Source organism: Carettochelys insculpta, chromosome 2, assembly GCF_033958435.1.
Source record: "Carettochelys insculpta isolate YL-2023 chromosome 2, ASM3395843v1, whole genome shotgun sequence".
In the NCBI taxonomy this organism is placed as follows: domain Eukaryota; kingdom Metazoa; phylum Chordata; order Testudines; family Carettochelyidae; genus Carettochelys; species Carettochelys insculpta.
This window is the reverse complement of record NC_134138.1, coordinates 72,722,423-72,742,298: the sequence shown is the minus strand read 5'-3', so window position 1 is coordinate 72,742,298 and position 19,876 is coordinate 72,722,423. Positions and strand designations below refer to the sequence as shown.

Genomic DNA, 19,876 nt, shown 5'->3' with positions numbered 1-19,876 from the left:
ATGGATTAGTGATGTATAAATGCTTAAACATCCATTCTCTGGCCTTTAGAAATCCGATCTTGCTTAGCTTATTTCCCCTGAAGAATGTTTCAACAAAGATATTTTCCTACTTGTCCCTTTGACCATGTAACCTTTCTCTTGTATCCGTTCTTGTATCACTGGCTCCATTCTTCTCTATTGTAATTAAAATAAAGTATTTGTCTACACTTTCAAGGCCTGTTATGACTATTCCCCATGGAACCTGTCATCTCTCATTCATTATTGAAAGGTTGCTCCAGTGTTCCCTCTTAACATTTTCTGTCGGTGGGTGGAATAAATATTATGTGCATCTAGGCATATGCAGATGTACACCACCATAGAAACACATGCTGCTGTCTGTGGGACCTCAGCAGCACCTGAATCTCTCCTGGGTGATCATCCAACCTTCAGCTTACAGGGAACACTGGTTGGCTCCTACCTCAAGTAAGTCCATGATGCTAGCATCTATCACACACTTACTCAGTTTGCAAACAAGTACCTTCATGCTTTCTTTCATGCTGGCTGCTCATTGTGCCTTGGATAATCTCCCTGGTAAGCATCTACAAAACAAACACATTAACTTATTTTGAATTGTTCTTCAAAATTCTCCTTTGCCCCGAGGCTTACAAATTCTTGACAATGGTTAGGCTTCACGTTGGGCTCAGAATACAGCCTCTCATGCTGGCCACTATGTCTCATTGTTTCCTCATATTCCTCAGTCTGTCTGCCTCTACCTACCTGTTGTCTCTTATCTCATACTTAGATTGTAAGGTTTTTAGGACAGGCCAGGTCTTTAATTGTTTTGTGTTTGTACAATGCCTATCACAGTGAGGTCAATGACTTGGGACTCCTAGGCGTTACAGTAAAAATAACAATGCTAAAGCTAGTTATGGGAATTAATAGATGTAACTCTTGCTTTATTCCCCAGGTGGATTAGAATAGTACTAGTAACTTGCAAGTTTATGGTGCTATGTCAGTTTTAAACTAATAGCATATTCATTCTTTTGTAAGCAGTTGCATCACCTGTTAAGCCTACTACACAACAGTTGGCATATATTCTCTGTGTACCTTGTATTTTATCTGTTAGCTGTGTCACTGATAAAAGTCAAAGATTATTGTGAAGTTCAAGGGTGGCAATCTGTATGAGGTCTGAGTACCACTGAGTTTGCAATTTTAACTGTAGAAACGGTGCCAATATGAGTAAAAGTCAAAATCGCTTTTCTGGGGAATCTCAACTTAACAGTCTCAAGTCTAACTACAAAAATGAATGCAGTGTTTCTTTTTCTTTTGCCTTCTATCTTATGTTTCAGTGTTTTCCTACCACATAGGTTTATTTTAGATTCCGTATTCTAACATTTGCCAGTATGTACAAAGCCGAAAAATCAGCAGATAATTGTTTAGAATTATTTTTATTTAGTTTTGTTATCTTGTCTTTGCTTAATAGGTTCAAATTTTGCTTAAACTGTGGAGGAATGGTTTCAGTTTAGATGATGGAGAGTTGAGATCTTACACAGACCCAACGAATGCTCAGTTTCTAGAGTCTGTTAAAAGAGGGTAAGTTTTCTAATGGTTGTTATTTTGCTGACTGTATCAGAACAATTAAGTAGAGAGAAGGGAAACAGTAATAAAACAGTGATGTGTATTAGAAAAGTTTATCACCCTCCTGCAGTGTTAAATAAGTGAGTACTGAAACATTAAACAACTATCCTACCAGAAACAAGATTAGGCCAATTGTCTGTATCTCAGATGTAACATCAATGTATATTGGCATAAGGACCTCCTTTTCAAGGGATGAAAAGGAACTTATAACTCATGAAAATTTGTAAGGGTTGATGTGCACTTTTTAGATTTTGTCCTATCTTGAAAACAATTTTTTTTTATGTGAGGAAGAATTGTAGTATGTGACTATTCTGTAGACTGTCTCTTTAACCTCTGAAGCCTAGATGTTAGCAAGCACTATCTGTGTGTGTGTGTGTGTGTGTGCGCGCGCGCGCACGCACGCACGCACAGATAATGCTTGCTAACATCTAGGCTTCAGAGGTTAAAGAGACAGTCTATACAAGTCACATATTAGAATTCTTATATATAAGAACACACACACACACACACACACACACACACACACACACACACACACACACACACACACACACACACACACACACACACACACACACACACACAAAAGCCCTGCAGACACTGCCAATCATAGAACACTAGGACTGGAAGGGAAATTGAGAGGCCATTGAGTCCAGCCCCCTGCCCCCAATGGCAGGACCAAGTACTATCTAAACCATCCCTGATAGACATCTATCTAACCTGTTCTTAAATATCTCCAGCGATGGAGATGCCACAACCTCCCATGCAGGTTGTTTGAGTGCAAACAGGAGTAATCTACAAAGAGGGTGTGCTGTCATTCCTTCTAGTAAGAATACAGAAGAATGTCTGTGCTTCTTACTGTGAGAAAAAAAATCTGAAGTTTTTTGTTTCTTTTTTTAAATATATTCACTGCATTGTCTGATGGTTAAAATGCTATTAAAGCAAATTATACATTAATTTGGTGTCTGAGGGTGTGTGTACACAGCACTAGCACAAAGTATGCCAGAGAGTCTGATTTGTAAAATGTTCTAACTGGTCCTTGGTTTAAAATGGTGCTAGATGGTTTAGGCACCTGTTAATTCTTCAACGGAGGTGTTATATATGGTAGTGGTTCTCCACACACAAGGATTCATAAGGTCACTTGCATTTCACTGGGCCACCAGTCAGAAAACGAGATTGATCACATCTGCATTGGCAGTTCTTTCAGATCGATTTAAGAGGTCCACACTAGAAGAAGAGCAGAGGTAGGTTCAGACCACCATTTGGTCACAGTAAAACTCAAGTTCAAGCTCAAGAATTATAGAATCATAGAATTCTAGGGCTGGAAGGTCAGGAGGTCATCTAGTCCAGCGCCCTGCCTAAAGCAGGATCAACCCCATCTAAATCATACCAGCCATGACTATGCCAAGCCAGGACTTAAAAACCTCCAGCTATGGAGATTTTACCACCTCTCTAGGTAATGGATTCCAGTGCTTCTCCACCCTCCTGGTGAAATAGTTTTTCCTAATATCCAGCCTACACCTCTTCCTCTGTAACTTCAGACCATTACTCCTGGTTTTGTCATCTGTTACCATTGAGAACAGTCTCTCTCCATTCTCTTTAGATCGCCCTTTCAGAATGTTGAAGACTGCTATCAAATCACCGCTCAGTCTTCTCTTCTGCAATCTAAATAAGCCCAAATCTATCAGCCTCTCCTCGTAGGTCATGTGCTCCAGACCCCTAATCATTTTTGTTGCCCTCCACGGAACCTTTTCGAATGTGTCCACATCTTTTCTGTACTGGGGGCCCAAATTGGATGCAATACTCCAAATGAGGCCTCACCAGAGCCGAGGAGAGGGAAATAATAACTTGTCTAGATCTGCTGGAAATGATTCTCCTAATGCACCCCGATATGCCATTAGCCCTCTTGGCTACAAGGGCAAACTGTTGACTCATATCCAGCCTCTCATCCACTGTAATTCCCAGGTCCTTTTCTGCTGCACTGCTACTTAGCCAGTCAGTCTCCAGCCTGTAACAGTGCTTTGGATTCTTCCATCCCAAGTGTAGGACTCTGCACTTATCCTTGTTGAACCTCATCAAGTTTCTTTTGGCCCAGTCCTCCACTTTGTCTAGGTCACTATGGACCTTATCCCTACCCCCCACCAATGTATCTGTCTGACCCCCAAGCTTAGTGTCATCTGCAAATTTGCTGAGGGTGCAATCCATCCCCTCATCCAGGTCATTAATAAAGATGTTCAACAATACTGGCCCTAGAACTGATCCGTGGGGCACTCCACTTGAAACCAACCACCAACCAGACACTGAGCCATTGACCACTACCCGTTGGGCCCATCTGTCAAGCCAGTTTTCTATCCATCTTACAGTCTGTGTATCCAATCCATACTTCCTTAACTTATGGGCAAGAATATTGTGAGAGACTGTATCAAAAGCTTTGCTAAAGTCAAGGTATATCACATTCATTGACTTCCCCATGTCCACAGAACCAGTTACCTCCTCATAGAAGCTAATCAGATTGGTCAGGCATGACTTGCCCTTGGTGAATCTATGTTGACTACTCTTGATCACTTTCCCTTCTTCCAGGTGCTCCAAAATTGATTCCTTGAGGATTCTCTTTGTGATTTTTTTTCCAGGGACTGAGGTGAGGCTGACCAGTCTGTAGTTCCCTGCATTGTCCTTTTTTCCGTTTTTAAAGATGGGCACTACATTTGCCTTTTTCCCAGCATCTGGAACCTCTCGCGATCGCCACAGATTTTCAAAGATAATAGCCAAAGGCTCTGCAATGATATCTGCCAATTCCCTGAGTACCCTTAGATGCATTAAATACAGACCCATGGATATGTGTACATCTAGCTTTTCTAAATAGCTCTTAACCTGTTCTTTCCCTACCAAGGGCTGCCCACCTCCTTCCCATACTGCATTGCCTAGTGCCGTAGTTGGTGAAGACCTTGTCCGTGAAGACCGAAGCCAAAAAAGCATTGAGTACTTCAGCCTTTCGCACGTCATCTGTCACCAGGTTACCTCCCTCATCCAGTAATGGCCCCAAACCCTCAGTGATAATCATCTTATTGTTAACATACCTGTAGAAGTCCTTTTTGCCTTTCACATTCCTTGCTAGCTGCAGTTGCAGTTGTGCTTTCACTTTTCTGATTACCCCCCGGCATTCTCCAGTCATATATTTATACTCATCCTTACTCATCGGTCCAATTTTCCACTTCTTATATGCCTCCTTTTTGAGTTTAAGCTCACCAAGGGTTTCCTTTGTAAACCAAGCTGATTGCCTACCGTATTTGCTTTTCTTACTGTGCATCGGGATGGTTTGTTCCTGTGCCTTCCATAAGACCAAAAGAGACACCACAAAAGTGACCAAGCTGGGACTGAAATTCAACACAGAGCAGCTGAAAGATTCTGAGACAAGAGCCGGTTTCCAAGTGGAGCTGTGCAACAGATGCACACTTCTGGCAAACCTCATCCTGAAAGATGCTGCCATGGAACAAATTTGGGAACACACCAAAACAGCCTGGAAAGAAACCTGTGATAAAACATGGGGAAAGAGGACAAAGTGTCACAAAGAATGGATCACAGCAGAAACTCTGAGAAAAGCGAAGGAATGAACAGACAGAAAAGCAGCAGTCAACAACAGCAAAACAAGATCAGTCAAGCTGGAAGCTCAGAGACTGTATTCAGAAGCCAACAAAGACATTAGAAATCCTTTAAAATGGGAGAAGAAGAACTTTTCTAGAAAACTTTGCAAAACAAGCCAAACAAGCTGCAGGATAGAGAAACTTAAAAGACGTCTATAACATCGCACAGAAACTAGCTGGCTCACAGCATACAGTGGATCGTCCAGTACAGGTTAAGGAGGGGCTAATGCTAACAAACCCAAGTGAGCAGCTCAGTATATGGAAGGAACACTTTGAAGAGCTACTGAACCGCCCTGCCCACATGGAGCCTCCTGAGTTACCACCTGCAAACATACTTCTGCAAACTAGCAACAGCAGACCTACAAAAGAAGAAATCAGAAAACGCATCTGAAAAGCGGAAAAGCATCTGGTCCAGACACCATCTCTGCAGAAGCAATCAAGGCAGGTAGTGAGCTATCAGTCAACATGATGTATAATCTATTTGGAACACTGAAGAGTTTTTATAAGACTGGAAACATCAAGCTTCCAAATAAGGCAACCTGAAGGAACGTGAAAACTGGAGGGGCATCATGTTACTGTCTATTCCCGGAAATGTGTTCAATAGGATTCTCTTGGAGAGAATGAAGACAGAAATCGATAGACAGCTCAGGGAAGAATGGGCAGGCTTCCAAAGCAAGAGATCCTGTACTGACCAAATAGGAACTCTGAGTGACCATAAGAGGAAGACATCAGACTTGATGTGGAGAAGGTCTGTTGAGCTTGAAAGACAACAACTGAGGCACTCCTGGAGCCAGCTAGAAGTTTTGTCCCAAGACAGAGAGGAGTGGAGAAGACTTGTAGATGACCCATTTTCCACACAGCATACAAGGGTTAAGGAGTAGTAGTAGTAGTAACATGAACTAATTACCCTTTAGACTGCGCCAACTGAGACTATATGGGGTACTTAGAGTACCTTGTGTCACACTTCATGTGATGCGTAGTGAAGTGCTAAGACTGGGGCTCCATCTTGCCTGTGCCACACATAACATCATACTTTAGTATGACAGCCATCTCCAGCACTAGGCTCAGAAGCATCAAATATAATTCAAAGTAATTCACGTATTATTCACTGCAGTAAATGCTTTCTTCTTTTTGAATATTCATATTCTTCTGGGCTGAGCAAAAGGTGAATAGTTATTCCTTAATGTAAATAATGTTTTCATACTTGAGAAGTAGCTATTGTGTATGTGAAGAACTTGATTTTCTTTTTTGTGGTCTGAGGCCATCTTAGCAGAAGTATTTTCATAACAGTCTAGAAGGTAAAGTCTTAATTAGGGTGGTTAAATGATTTTTAAAAATTGCAATTAATCACACAATTAATTGTGCTGATAAACAATAAGATTTTTCTTAATTTAGCCTTTATAGTTGTAGAGAAAATAATACTGGGAATGGGAAGCCTAGGGGACCAGAACCCAGAAAGCAAACAGAACCCAAGTTTTATTTTTCTACAGATCTCCTGATTTGCAAATCAAATCTCCCGGTTTTTGAATGCTTGGAATTAGCAATACGGCGGGAGTTGCAGCATGCAGTTTTGCCCAATGTGCACAGAATTTCCTGTAGGTGCTAATTCTACAAGGAGATCTGGTACTGTAGACCCATACAGAGTCCTAAGAAAAAGTCATCCAAGAGCCATTCTCATGGCAGGAGCAGGATTTTATTTGGTATTGTACCCCTGACAGAGGCCAATTTCTCACAGGAAAGTGAACCAGCCAGCATGAACCTGGCCCATGCGTGGGGACAGGTATAAGGGGAATTTCTACCTGAAACCTGGGCACTGTCAGCCTGTGACCTGAAGCATAACATTCCATTAACCCTCATTAGAAAGTGTATTGGTATGCTCCAGACCTTTTGAAAAATTTAATGAAAACCTTTAAGTTTATTGAGCTCTCCCTCCAGCTCCCTAGACAATATATTGCACCTTCACCAAAGTATTCACCTGGCTACCATTCTTGAAGCCAGCAGTTTTGCAAGAGGTAATTCCAGCATCTCCACCTTTTCTCCCTTTGCCCTCCTCCAGCACCTAGTAAAGTACTTTTCAATCAACACACAAACCTTTTGTTGTGGGTGGTAAAGCGCAGCTGGGTTGAGCACACCTGCTGCAAGTTAGGGCTTGCACAATTAACATTTAAATGATCTAAGGGAATCCAAAGCAATCTCTGTTGCAGTAGTGGAATCTCTGCTTTGGATTACAACAGCATCAGGTGCTGGGAAGTGTAAAGTAGGCCTGTGAATTAATAAGCCATGTGCTGGTCAGTTTCCTGGGTCCCGCAAGTGTGGGGAGCTGGGAACCAAGCCATAGCCTGACTCCCAGCTTCCCACCGCTGACAGGAGCTAGGCATGGCTTTTCCCCAGCTGGGGGAAGCTGGGGAGAAACCATGCTTCTGCCTCTGTCTGCCTGCCCAGCTCCCCCAGGCAGCTGGGAGAAGCTGTACCGCTGCAGCTGTCTGTCTGCCTGGCTCCCCATCCTCGGGGAGCCAGGGTCTGGCCAGACAGCTGCAATGGCATAGCGTCTCCCCATCTTCCCTCAGCTAGGGGAGCTGAAGAGAAGCAGCACCTGGCTGCTGCTTGGGTCCCAGCTCCCTGACGCTTGTGGGACCTGGGAAACAGACCAGCATGTGGCTTGTCAGTTTCCCGGGCCCTGCTAGTGGTAGGGAGATGGGAACCAGGTGGCAGCTTGATTCCTGACTCCCTTGCTCTGGTGAGACCCGGGAAACTGACCAGCCATGTGTTGGGTAGTTTCATGGGTCCCACAAGCAGTGAGGAGACGGGGACCCAGGCTGCTGCCTAATTCCTGCTCCCCACCATTCTGGAAGCCAGGAGGGCTGGTCAGTTTCCCAAGGGATCTGGGAACCAGTCTGCTGCCTGGTTTCCATCTCCCCCAACTTGCACAAAATTTGAGTTACATGGAATTATGAGGAGTGCAACCCTGCGTAACTCAGGGCTCTAGTGTAGTCTTCTTGTTTTTAATAGTGGCTTCTGGAAGAAGTAGCAGAGTTTGATTACTCTGCATGTTGATGCAAATAGGGCACTAGTTTCACTCTTTATTAAAACATTGTTTAGGCTTTGGTAGGATCCAAAATGTAATATTTTACTGTAGTGTAATTTAGGAATTTCTACTGTGTACTTTAAGGAGACTGCTAAAATGTTTTATTTTTGTTGAAGTGAGATTCCTTCGGAACTTCAGCGCCTGGTGCATGGTGGCCAAGTTAACTTGGATATGGAAGACCACCAAGAACAGGAATATGTAAAGCCACGATTGAAATTCAAAGCTTTCAGTGGAGAAGGACAAAAACTTGGAAGGTAAAAATAATTTTAAATAAATGGATGTTCTCTTCTATAAGGTGCATGTGTAATTTACAGTTAAGAGAAGAACAGGGTTCAGGCTGGCTCTGAAGACTCATTTGATTTTTGTGATGTTTTCTATGATGCTGTTTAAATAGTCCTTTCAGATGCTGATTGTAATTGAGTTACCAGAGACTTCTGGAGATGGTAACTCAATGCATGTTCCACTTATGGCAATTAATACAGAAGTGTTCACTGATCAGTCTTGGTCAGAAAACACAGGGAATGAAAACAAGTGCTTTATTTATTCAAAATAGCATAAGTCAATTACTAAAAATTAGAAGGTCCCAGAATTAAGGTTTCCTGTGCAATGTAATTCTGTCCCATTGTGGCTGCATCTACACTAGCAAGTTCTTTTTGAAAGATTTTTTTCAAAAGAAGTGGGCTCTTTTTAAAGATCCCATGGAGCACTACACACACAATGCGTTCTTTTGAAAAGTAAATCAAAAGAATGTGGTGCTCCTTTTGAAATCGCTCTTCCTCTCCTGTTTCAGGAAGAGCACTCCCTTTCGAAAGCTTCTTTCAAAGGAAAACGTGTAGATGCTCTGTAGGGCCCTTCTTTCGAAAGAGCAGTCATCATGGGCCTGATTTTGCGATCCCTGGCCCATTCTTTCGAAAGAGCAGGGGCTGTGTGGATGCGCTCTTTCAAAAGAGCAAATTGCTCTTTTGATCTGCCTTTTTGTGTGTGGATGCACTCTTTCAAAAGAAGCTCTTTCAGAAGAGATCTTGCAGGAGAGCTTCTTTCGAAAGATCTCTGTAGTATAGATGTAGCCTGTATGAATGCCTTATTTTACAGTCGTCAAGGCTACAGAGCGGTTCAAAATCTGAAACTGACATTCCCAGCTGAGTTTAAAAAGTTAGCATGGAAATGAAATAGTTTAGGAAGAGGGGAGAAGATGAGGGTGACAGCACGGCCTCCAGTTTCTGTGGTTGTTGCATTTTCCTCAGGGAGGGCGTGCAACCAGGTCTTGCCTCTCCTTGCTGTAGCTCAGCCAGCGGCAGAAGCAATATCCCTGACCTTACTCTTACTGTTTTCTCTGGTCTGTCAGCTTATCAGGTCACATCAGGCTTGGCATGATGATACCAACAGTGGTGACTGTGAGTTTAGCACCTTATGGGCAATCCACTCCTAGCATTACTGATGGCAGGCATCAAACGTGAGTGGTATTGCAATCCCATGCACCATGTTATAACACTTTTTTCACTCAAATTTGGGATGGCCACCCCTTTGTCATTTTGTGGGCCCTCTCAGACTCCTTCCCGCCCCCTGTATTTCTGGGCAGACCTTTATTACATGATCACATACCCTTTTTTTTTTTTTTTTTTTTAAATAAATTGATCAAATTTAGGTCTGTTTTGTCCAATGGGAGCAGCAGAGTCTGTAACCTTGAAACTAGGGTGATATCTGCTGAATTTTAAATCCCTGCTCCAAAGAGCAGAGTTGCCGTAGTTATGAGTATTTTGAACACTGGGAAAGCAATGCATTTTATGCTTATCTTTATTCTCAGCTGTGGCTCGACCATTTTTACTAGAATTTTAGAACAAATTCAGCCTGAAGCAGACACGTAGTATGGAACATTTCAGCCTGAAAGCTTAACATTTGGCAGTTATAAGCAACTAAAATAGGATCTTATAATGGTTAAGGTGACAGTATTTCCCAAAGGGGAAAAAAGGTCATCACATGGGGCTAACGCCTGAATCCCACTGCCCAGCCAAAACCCCTCCTTCCCCCTCCCTCTTTGCCACAGCACAGAGCTGACAATCCAGCCCCACTGCCAAGAGTTGGGGCCCAATGCCTGACGTCTGCTGTTACTTTGCCCCTTTCCCGAAACATTGGTCTGCTTTGGCAAAACTGGGCATTTGTCCCCTTTCCTTTTGAGACAAATGCCCACTTCTGCCAAAAGTGTCATGACATCCTGGACAGGGCTGAAACAGGGGACTGTCCTCTTTTAACTAGTTCATTCTGCATACAAATTAGGGACATAATTGAATTTGTTTATTCTGCAGGTAGCCATGTGCTCTTATGATTTTGTGACCCCTACAGTCTTAGCTCCATGAGCAATGGAAAAAGATAGTCTAATACTAGAGAATGTATTAGAAATGATGTGATTAAAAGGCTAACTTGTTTGACACACAATGGTCGTTTTCCCAAGTCGTCATGAATGAAACATCATTTTAAAACTTTTAAGTATTAACTGCTATGCTAAATAATGTTTAGATAAACTAAACAGGGCATAAGACCGTTCTCCAAAAAGAGTATGAAATGTAAATTTAGTCAAATGTAGAATGTGAGGGTCAGGAAAGATGATTTAGTATTAAAAACATATAGAAGTGTAGATTATATAAATCACATGAATATTAAATTATAAGACCAAGAGGGAAGATGTAGAAAGAAGATGAATTTGGCATTAGTTCATTAATTAAAGCACAGCTGCGAGGTGTGTGAAAAATAGACAAGCTGTAAACATTTGCTTCTGAAAATTTTTTGTTCTTTCTGATGTTATCTACTCCACCATTCTCTGTCATGGGATTATGGTGCTCTCAGATTTAGATCCTGTCCAGGATGCAATTGCATATCGAACCTCAGACTACACCTATCGCAGCCAAAACACTTCACTTCATCCCATCTTTACAATAAATGTATAATACCTATACTAATCCTCATTTTTATGTGTAAACCACCAACAGTCAGAGATTACTTGAATGGTGGTGTAAATTAAGTATCAGTAAATTAGCATAAATAATATCCTCACTGGGCGAAGAGACACAGAAAAGTTGCAGCCAGCAAAATCAATAGAGTGTGTGAAAGCATAAGTTAAAGCATGTGGGGACAACTACCGGTGTAAACTTTACATCAGCATTTATGTTATCGCCAAATATGGCCCATAAGGTATAATTAATCCATTTATTTCATGCTCTAGTATTAACATACACGTATGTTCATCTGTGTGTATGTATGAAATTATGCAGCTGTATTAGGCTTCCCTTTTACAATAGTGATGTGCATGTAATAATCCTGTTTATAAAAAAAAATCCATGTACAAGAAACCTAATGTGTGGAGAAAATGTTCTTTGTGTAACTGGCATGCCTGTATGTAAAATCGTATTCAAATATTAATACAGACAGTTTTGATACTTTCAGGTCAGTTAGTATACAGTGCATGACAGAAAAGAAGAAATGTTCTAGAATATAACTTTTCAGTTGTCGTTTAATTTTTCAGTAACATCTGCACTTCAATCCTTTAGCCTCACACCTGAAATTGTCAGCACACCTTCTTCACCAGAAGAAGAGGATAAATCCATTCTTAATGCAACTGTTCTGATTGATGACTCCATTGCAACAACTAAAATTCAGATTAGGCTAGCAGATGGAAGCCGTTTGATACAAACATTCAATCAAACACACAGGTAAGGAAGTTAAAAGCAGCTAGCATATAAGAAGGACAGAATGATGGTAACACAAGTACAGAGTGTAACCAGTGTATTCATTGTGAATCTTTGCAGGAGAGAAATGCCAGATGTAGAACAGCACATTTGGGGCCAATCAGACCCAGGCATTTATGAGTGTAGAAGTTAATGTAACTTTCATCAACCGCACTAGTATCATTGCGGCTTTTAGTTTGGATATAGCATTGAGAAGCATGTTTGGCTGGTTTAAACCACCATTTTTCTGTCAGCTATTCTGTTGACTTTCATGGAGCAGTATGGCTGTAAACATGGGTGCGTCTGGGTTGTTGATGACTTGCTCAGGCCCACCAGAATCAGAGATGCCAAGTTTAAGTGAATATATTAATGGGCTTTATTTTGAAACCACACACCAGGAACATGGGAGTTGTGATATTGGACATTGCCCATGTGCTGTGATTCCCACCCTCCCCACCCCCACTCCACATTTCCGCACTTATCTACACCACAGAGGTAGTGCTTATCTACACTGCTTATCTACACCACACCTCTTTTCATTCAGACTTGGTACTGGCTGTCAAGTAAGGGTGGTGTTGATCACTGGGAATTGAAGCTAATTAAAGCACTGTCAGTAATTTGGTTTGGCTTTGTCATTGTATGCTGTGTATTGGACTTTATGCATGCACTCAAACTGCTGAATGAGGAAATGATATTGAAAAATAAAAGGAGTTTATCCAGTGAGCTCCTATGAGACAGCCTTTATTCTCCAAGAGGTGCTCCTGTGGGCGTTCTCCTTCAGTTGTTTGCATGCCTTTCAAGCCCTTTATTGGAGATTTTCAGCTACCAGTGACTATTCAACTCTTTTATGTACCCTGTGCCTCCTCATGCTGGACACCATCTTTACATAGGAGTATGTAAGTAAACTGCCCTTAGCGTCTTCTCAATTAATTTGGGCTGAAATGGAGCCTTAGTGCATCTACCTTGGCCTCAGCCATTCTATTTTTCCTAAGTATTAAGATACTTAGTCTAGTAATTGGTAGTCCAGTTGGAGCAAACACAAGGAGCACTGAGGAAATTCTGTTGAGAGTGGAACTTAAGTGGACTGGTTATGTCATCAGAATGGAAGACTACTGCCTGCCAAAAGAGACCTTGTACGGGGAGCTGAGGGAGAGCAAAAGAAAGAGGCGTCATCAGTATGAAAACAGTTGAAATATACATTCCCGAGCTATAGTGTGTAATTTGCTGGGATCAATCTCAAAAAGTCACGCAAACTGCTCACTGGTGGTCTTTCACAAGATTAGCATTCCATAGATTTGAATGAGATTGACAAAATCCTTTCCAGGCTACCCGTGAAAGGCATCATGGAGTTGCATTGTCAAGCATCATAGATATGGACTTTCTGCGCCTTCAGTTCAGCCAGCTCTGTGTGTTAGGGTTTGGACTTCAGAGTTATAAGTGTAGCCAGATACACAAGAATTTTAACAGTATGGTTGTCATCAGTGATAGATGACTTTGGCTAATAGTAGTTATAGTTACTTTGTAGAGCTGTTGAGGATATAGTTTTGTTCTTTCCTTTTTTTCCCCCTCTGGGAGACTAATTTTTCTTGGCTTGCTAGGCTTCACTACTTTCTCTCCTGCTGAGAGGCTATTCTTGTAAACGCTTGTAAATGTGTACATTGGTTGGGTGAAGCCCACATTTCTCAAAAGTGCAACTTTGCTTGGCCCTCAAGTCTAGGCCAAGGGAGTACGAAAAACCAAGCTGAGACTGTTCACAGTGGAGTACTCCCTACAACCAGAACCAGATCACGAAATAGCCCCCCACCTCCTGAATGCCTGACAGGCCTAGAGTACACCTTTTTCCTTGAGACAAGCTTCCCCCAAGAAAGAGAAGGTCTTGGTTGCTTCTGGAAAGACTTCCAAAAAGAGAATAGCGGACTATGGCTCCAAGGAGCCAGCTCTAGAAAGACCACATCCCTGGGCAAGTCTCCAGTCTTAAAGAGTGCTGATGAGGCCAAAATTCCCAGTTCAGGACATGGGCAGAGGTTTTGGGGGGAGGGTCTGTGAAGCCCTGGAGCTCCAAAGAAAGGAGACATGGCTCTGACAGGGTGCCAGCATCCAGCAGTGCCATTATTCCCCTTACCTTAGCCATTGGTGCCAATGCAGTTTATTCAGCTATCCATGCTAACGCATTTGACTTGACTTCCACTTCACCTGGAGAGCTGCAATCATTATCAGTGCCTTTAGTGACCATGGCCTCTGCTACTTTCTCAGTACTGGATCCCTTCTCAGTATCACAGGAGTTCCAGTATTCTAAGGACCGGGTAATAGCCACAGGGAGGGTTGTACTGGTCACCAAGAGTGATGAAACCAACCCTCTATTCCAGCTCCACTTCCGCATGGACTGCAGTGGCCATATTGAGACGTTTGAATGGCCTGTCAGCTTCAGTTTGCCTGACCATCAGTACTGTTTCACATGAAGACATGGTGTAACCTTCCTCTCCCCAATCAGCTCTGCTCCTAGAGAGTTTTGAGAAGCAGGAGGTTTTGGCAGATGAGAAAACCGCTCCTGAAAAACCCTTCTCATCTTTGTCTCCAGACGAGATGGTCCATGCATTCACCAACTTTGATAGCTGACAGCTATAGACTGTTTCAAGACCTCATTAAGAGGATGACCGATGCTCTTTAGATTCCTCTCAAGGTTGTGCAACACAAACTTCTGCATATCATGCAGACTGAATAAAAAGTAATATATTTTTCTTTAAAGATTTGTAGTTTTTGTTTTTTATCATTCCCCTATCTAACTCGCTAGTGGTAGATGCTATTAATGAGCAGCATTTTTCTAGATCTAACCCATACGATAATAACTAGTTATAACAGGTTCACAACCTTTATTAAACAGTTGCCACAAGAACACAGGGAGCAACTCATCTGAGAGCCAGTTAAAAGCCTAAAATTCTCTTAAAGAATCCTTAGATGTTGTGGACACTGCTGACAGATCATGACCTAAACATTTGTTGGTCTTTAAGGTGCAAGAGAACTGTTTTGCTATCTGTGCAGAGACTATTGAATATCTGGTTGTATTTTTACTTGTCAGTCTGGAAGTATTCAATCCCTTCTCTTCTCCCTGCCACCCCACCCGGGTGATAGCACATTCATCCAGATCTCAGACAACACTGCAGAATGTTCCAGTGTAAGATCACAATATGAGTTTCTGTACACACATTTATGAAACTTTAGTGTCTTATCCCTTTTTTATATCTGACGTATCACTAGATTCTACAGTATTATCTTCTGTTCTGGAATCTGTTTGAAGCTTCCTCCTCCTCCTGGGGATACCACCAGGAAGGCTACTGAAGTGGAGCACTAATAGGGACACTACTTAAAAAAGAGGAGGTTACTCACCTTGTGCAGTAACTACAGTCTTCAAGGGGTGTGTCCCTGTGAATTCTTCATTATCTGCCTTTCTTCCCCTCAGCTTCAGATTGTTCCTTTGGGAACGTTTGGATAGAGAAGTAACTGAGGCCAGTTTGCCTGCACACCCCTATATAGCTTTGGTGTCTGGCACAAAGAGGCCTAGGGCACAGGCACAGGTCAAACAGTCACTAGTAGCTGAAAGTGACAGATCTAGGATTCAAGAAGTATGTGCATATCTGAAGTGGAACACTCACAGAGGGACAGAGCTCAGCATTATTTTACAAGATGAGTAACTTTCTACTACAGGATGAGACAAACCATGCACCCACTTTTATTTTCAGTCCTTATGTTCAGAAGGCAAGAATCCCTGAATTGTCATCCTAGTCAATTGGAGAATAGGATCAAAATATAGGTGTACAACCGAAAGTGCATTTGGGAATACTGCTTGCTGTTTTTGCAGTATTAAAATTTTTCCCTTTATTAGTATCTGATTTCTGTAGAAATTTAAATCATTAGTATTTCTCAGTGTTGTATTATTTCCACAGGATTATGGATATACGAGACTTTATTATCCAGTCCCGTCCTGTATTTGCAGCTGCTGACTTTGTTCTTGTGACTACATTTCCAAATAAAGAGCTAACAGATGAAAGTCTGACACTACAAGAAGCAGATATCCTGAACACTGTGATTCTTCAACAGCTAAAGTAATCTTGCACCTGTCAGTGCAGTATAGCTTTTGGGGAGCCATAATGTGCCAAATGTTCGTTCAAGAATGCTTCCAGTGGGGCAGAGGGAAGGAATCCAATCTACATCTTTTTCACTTGCACAGATCAGTTTTGTGTTGATCCATTCTGTCTTCCAACTATAGCATCTTGAAATCAGATTGTAGAGTGATTTGTCACAAAACGTATTTTTGGTTTTAAAACTAAGCTTGTATAAATCAATACATTCCAAAACTCAGCAAGAACTATTAAGTTACTTGAGAAACACAAATATGAATTTATTATTCAGATACTTTTAGGGGGCCAGACAGGTTTTTTTTTTTTTTTTTTCAGGGAGTCAGTGTCTTTTTACACTCTTGTTAAGTCTTGCACTAAGGAAACGTTTTATACTTCATTGATAAACAGCCATTTGAAAACTTAACTCAGTAGGTTGAGATGTGTTTGTTTCCCTTAGTACGTAGATTTTCAAGAATTCTCTTTGTAAGTTGACATGTTTATATGCCCTAACATGATTTTAAAATACTCTGTTTGTTTGTAGTGTTTTGTTGGTGCACAGTAATTAATAAGATAAATAACCCATAAATATTTTCATGTAAATTATCCCATAGCCTTCACTATGAGTGGATCAGTAACAAAAGGAAAAAAACTCAGTATTTTTTGAATATATTTAATGTTTTTGCTCATTTGTCATTTTTCTCAGTCATGCTCTGGTTGTAATTTTCATATTGGAAAAAAATTAAACAAATGGTAGAGCACAACTAATAAACAAACATCAAGCTCCACATTTTCAAAAGAACTGGTTTGATGATCACATTCTAACACTCCTGTGCAACTGCAACCTATGCAAATACTCAATTCTGTACTCAAGCAGTTATTTAGGTGCCCAGATAACATTTGTATGCACAAACACACAACTTATTCAGGCGGTCACTTGAACGCACAAAAAAGAGATGCCATTTTGCACCTGAATTTTAGGTCTTTATATTTGATATTTTGGCCAACGTGTTACATTTTAAAATTAATGCAATAGGGATTTAGTTGTCTTTATTCTTATTGGCAGCTATGTGATTAAACTGTCACTATTATTTGAAAATGTGTCCTTGTCAAAGAGTTGAATCCTGCATTCTGCTATGTAGATAGAAGTAATGTGAAATGGAAAATGGCTCCTGTACTTACACCACTACCAGTGTTCTAAATCTGTATACTTACATTCTGGTACCTGGGATGCACCCCATTCTCCCCATCTAAGGTTGGATCCTCTCTTTTGACTGTATAGAATATTGCCTTTAATGAATATTATTTCCCAAAAACTTGATAACATTTCACTACATTTTAGCTCACCCTTTGTCAGTAGAATTTATTTAAAATTCTTATTTCCAAGTACACATTTTCAACTATAAATTATTTTCAGTCATTTGCAACTTTATATGAGGTCAAATGTTTTGTAAGACAACTATCTGCATGATTTAAACAATCACAAATACATTGTGTGTGCCAGTCAATAAAGAAAATCTTTTAAGCTAAAATTTAAGTAGACGGCTTTTTCATATTCCGTTATTCTCTATTACATTGTGACAAAAAAACCTCAATTGTTTGTGTGTTTTGTATGATAACCATAGTTTATGTGAGGTGATGGTGGAAGGAAATATATGTTTAAACCTTTTTTTTTTTTTTTTAAATACTAAACCTAAATACTTGGTGCACAAAATATAAATCTCCAGGTGAGAGTTCTGATATGGATCTGAACTACTTCAAAATTAGGACGTGTTTGGTTCAAGGTTTAGGTTCATGTCTGTCCCTAATAAAATAGAAACATTACCTAGGTAGTAATAAATTAAATACTTTACTTGATGCATAAAAGAAATAGATTTGAATTTTTCAGGATTGTTTGAAGACCTATAACTTCATGTTAACATCCTTTCTTTATTCAAAATAGCTGTGAACTTCCAATGTAAGAGCTTTGGAACATCTGGTGAAAGTCTTTACTTCAAGTTTAAAATGTTCAGAGAAAATACGACTAGCAATTGTATTTATTAATGATATCTTTGGAGGTATTCTGGCAGTGATCTTTTTTTTAGCTGAGCCTTCTCCGAGTTACAATTTTTGGTTGTGCTCCTCAGCCCAGACAAAAACAGACGCAATGCCTGCCCCTCACTCCTCAGGTTTTCAGATGGGGGGAACATGCATGCAATGCTCTCTGGCGGCAGAGCCAGCACTGCGTGGATGTGTGCTGTGTCCCATAGGTTGGAATGCCTGTTGAAGGGAGTCAAAGGGAATGAATGTACCTCCATGCCCCCTTGTAATGAAGTATACTAGGCACTCTGAGGCCTCCTCCCGGAAGTTTGGTGGTCCTGCCACACCCCAGCCCAGAAAACGGCGATGAAAGGGATCTTCCAAGCTGCCTAGAGTGCTTGTGTGGGATGCAACAACCAGCAAGGGCCCAGCTAGTCAGTATAAGAAGAGCTGCAGGGCCAGAAGATGATTAACTCCCTTTGCTATCTGTGAGGACCTGGGTGTTTCTACAGGTCTTTGTATGTGTTTGTACAATACCTAGCACAGTGGCTCTGCTGTTCTGATTTGGGACCACTAGACATGTGTAAAATGTAATTATCATTGTCTTTTTTTCATTTATTTTCTTGGCAAGCAAAATTAACCAGCAACAGTTTATGATTCGCCGAGTGGTCTCTGTAAAGCACTCCAAATGACTAGAGTGTTTCTTCTTTTGCTTTATTTATTTATTCTTTATCCTTCTGATGTGATTGTTTCACTCAGCCCATAAAAATTCAGAAATGCCAACCTGGCAAGGTCTATTTGCCTTAAAGCCTATGTGGGCAACTATTACCCAATCTACTACGCAAACAGAGAAGTTAGTGATTTCCAGATAGCCTTCAGTAGTAGCCAAGGCCAATTACAAACAAGTTTCACCTTATGACTTTTCCCAGAACTGTGGCATGTGGCATAGAGTTGGTGAAGCACCATGTGCTACAAACTCTTATATTGTTTAACAGAATAGTCTCTGAAAACTGCAGTAATTAAATGTTGCTGTGAGAGGTCTAATTTTACCATAGAGAAGTACTCTGTATTTTACTAATGCTAAAATTCATGGGCAAAGAATACAGAAAAAAACCTTCCCACATATTAATGACTTATTAACGCTATTTCTTGTACTGCGTTCTGTATGACTGTGTATTGTATTTCTATCAAGCAGTGTGCTGTTTTGTAATAAACCTCTTCACAAGGCAAAACAAATCTGGATTAAGGTTTTGTGTCTAAACTCAGGCAGGATTTGGCAAGGCTTGTGCGTGTGTTGCTGAAGATGGGTTGTTTGTCATGCACATTGGATCTGATTTATGGCTTTGGTTAAAAAAAATCTCAAAAGCTGGCTGTCCTGGCTGACTTTGCTTTGAATTCATCCTTGTGATGGAGCATCTGGGTTCTGTCAATAACATGTTTCAAAGTAAACAAGAAAGAGCGAGCCTTACCTCTGAGCTGTTCCTACGTTTTGCATAATGGGGTTATCCAAGGCGCCTCTCGACACTCTTCAGTATTTGTTTTTCTTGGACTGTGTGTGCTGCAGTCACGTGACCTGCACACCAAAGTGTAATGTCAACTGAGTGCCATGTCGTTGTGTGTTTTGGTGAATCTGCGTATGTGTAGAGAGACATACAAAAATATCAAAAGAACATTGCTCCCAAA

At 41.0% G+C, this 19,876-nt stretch overlaps 1 protein-coding gene across 2 annotated transcripts in view; it reads left to right on the top strand.

The window, feature by feature from the left end:
- Nucleotides 1–19,397, top strand: part of UBXN2B (UBX domain protein 2B) — a 31,375-nt gene extending 11,978 nt beyond the window's left edge. The window contains exons 6-9 of one of the 2 annotated variants that reach the window (XM_074985772.1): nucleotides 1,463–1,572; nucleotides 8,460–8,597; nucleotides 11,886–12,047; nucleotides 16,004–19,397. In XM_074985772.1, coding sequence (XP_074841873.1) covers nucleotides 1,463–1,572; nucleotides 8,460–8,597; nucleotides 11,886–12,047; nucleotides 16,004–16,166 — 573 coding nt within the window. In that variant the 3' untranslated portion in view covers nucleotides 16,167–19,397. Of the gene's footprint in view, nucleotides 1–1,462; nucleotides 1,573–8,459; nucleotides 8,598–11,885; nucleotides 12,048–14,428; nucleotides 14,545–16,003 lie in introns of those variants that run through there. The other variant, XM_074985773.1, reaches the window with a different exon arrangement.
- Nucleotides 19,398–19,876: the final 479 nt, after the last annotated feature.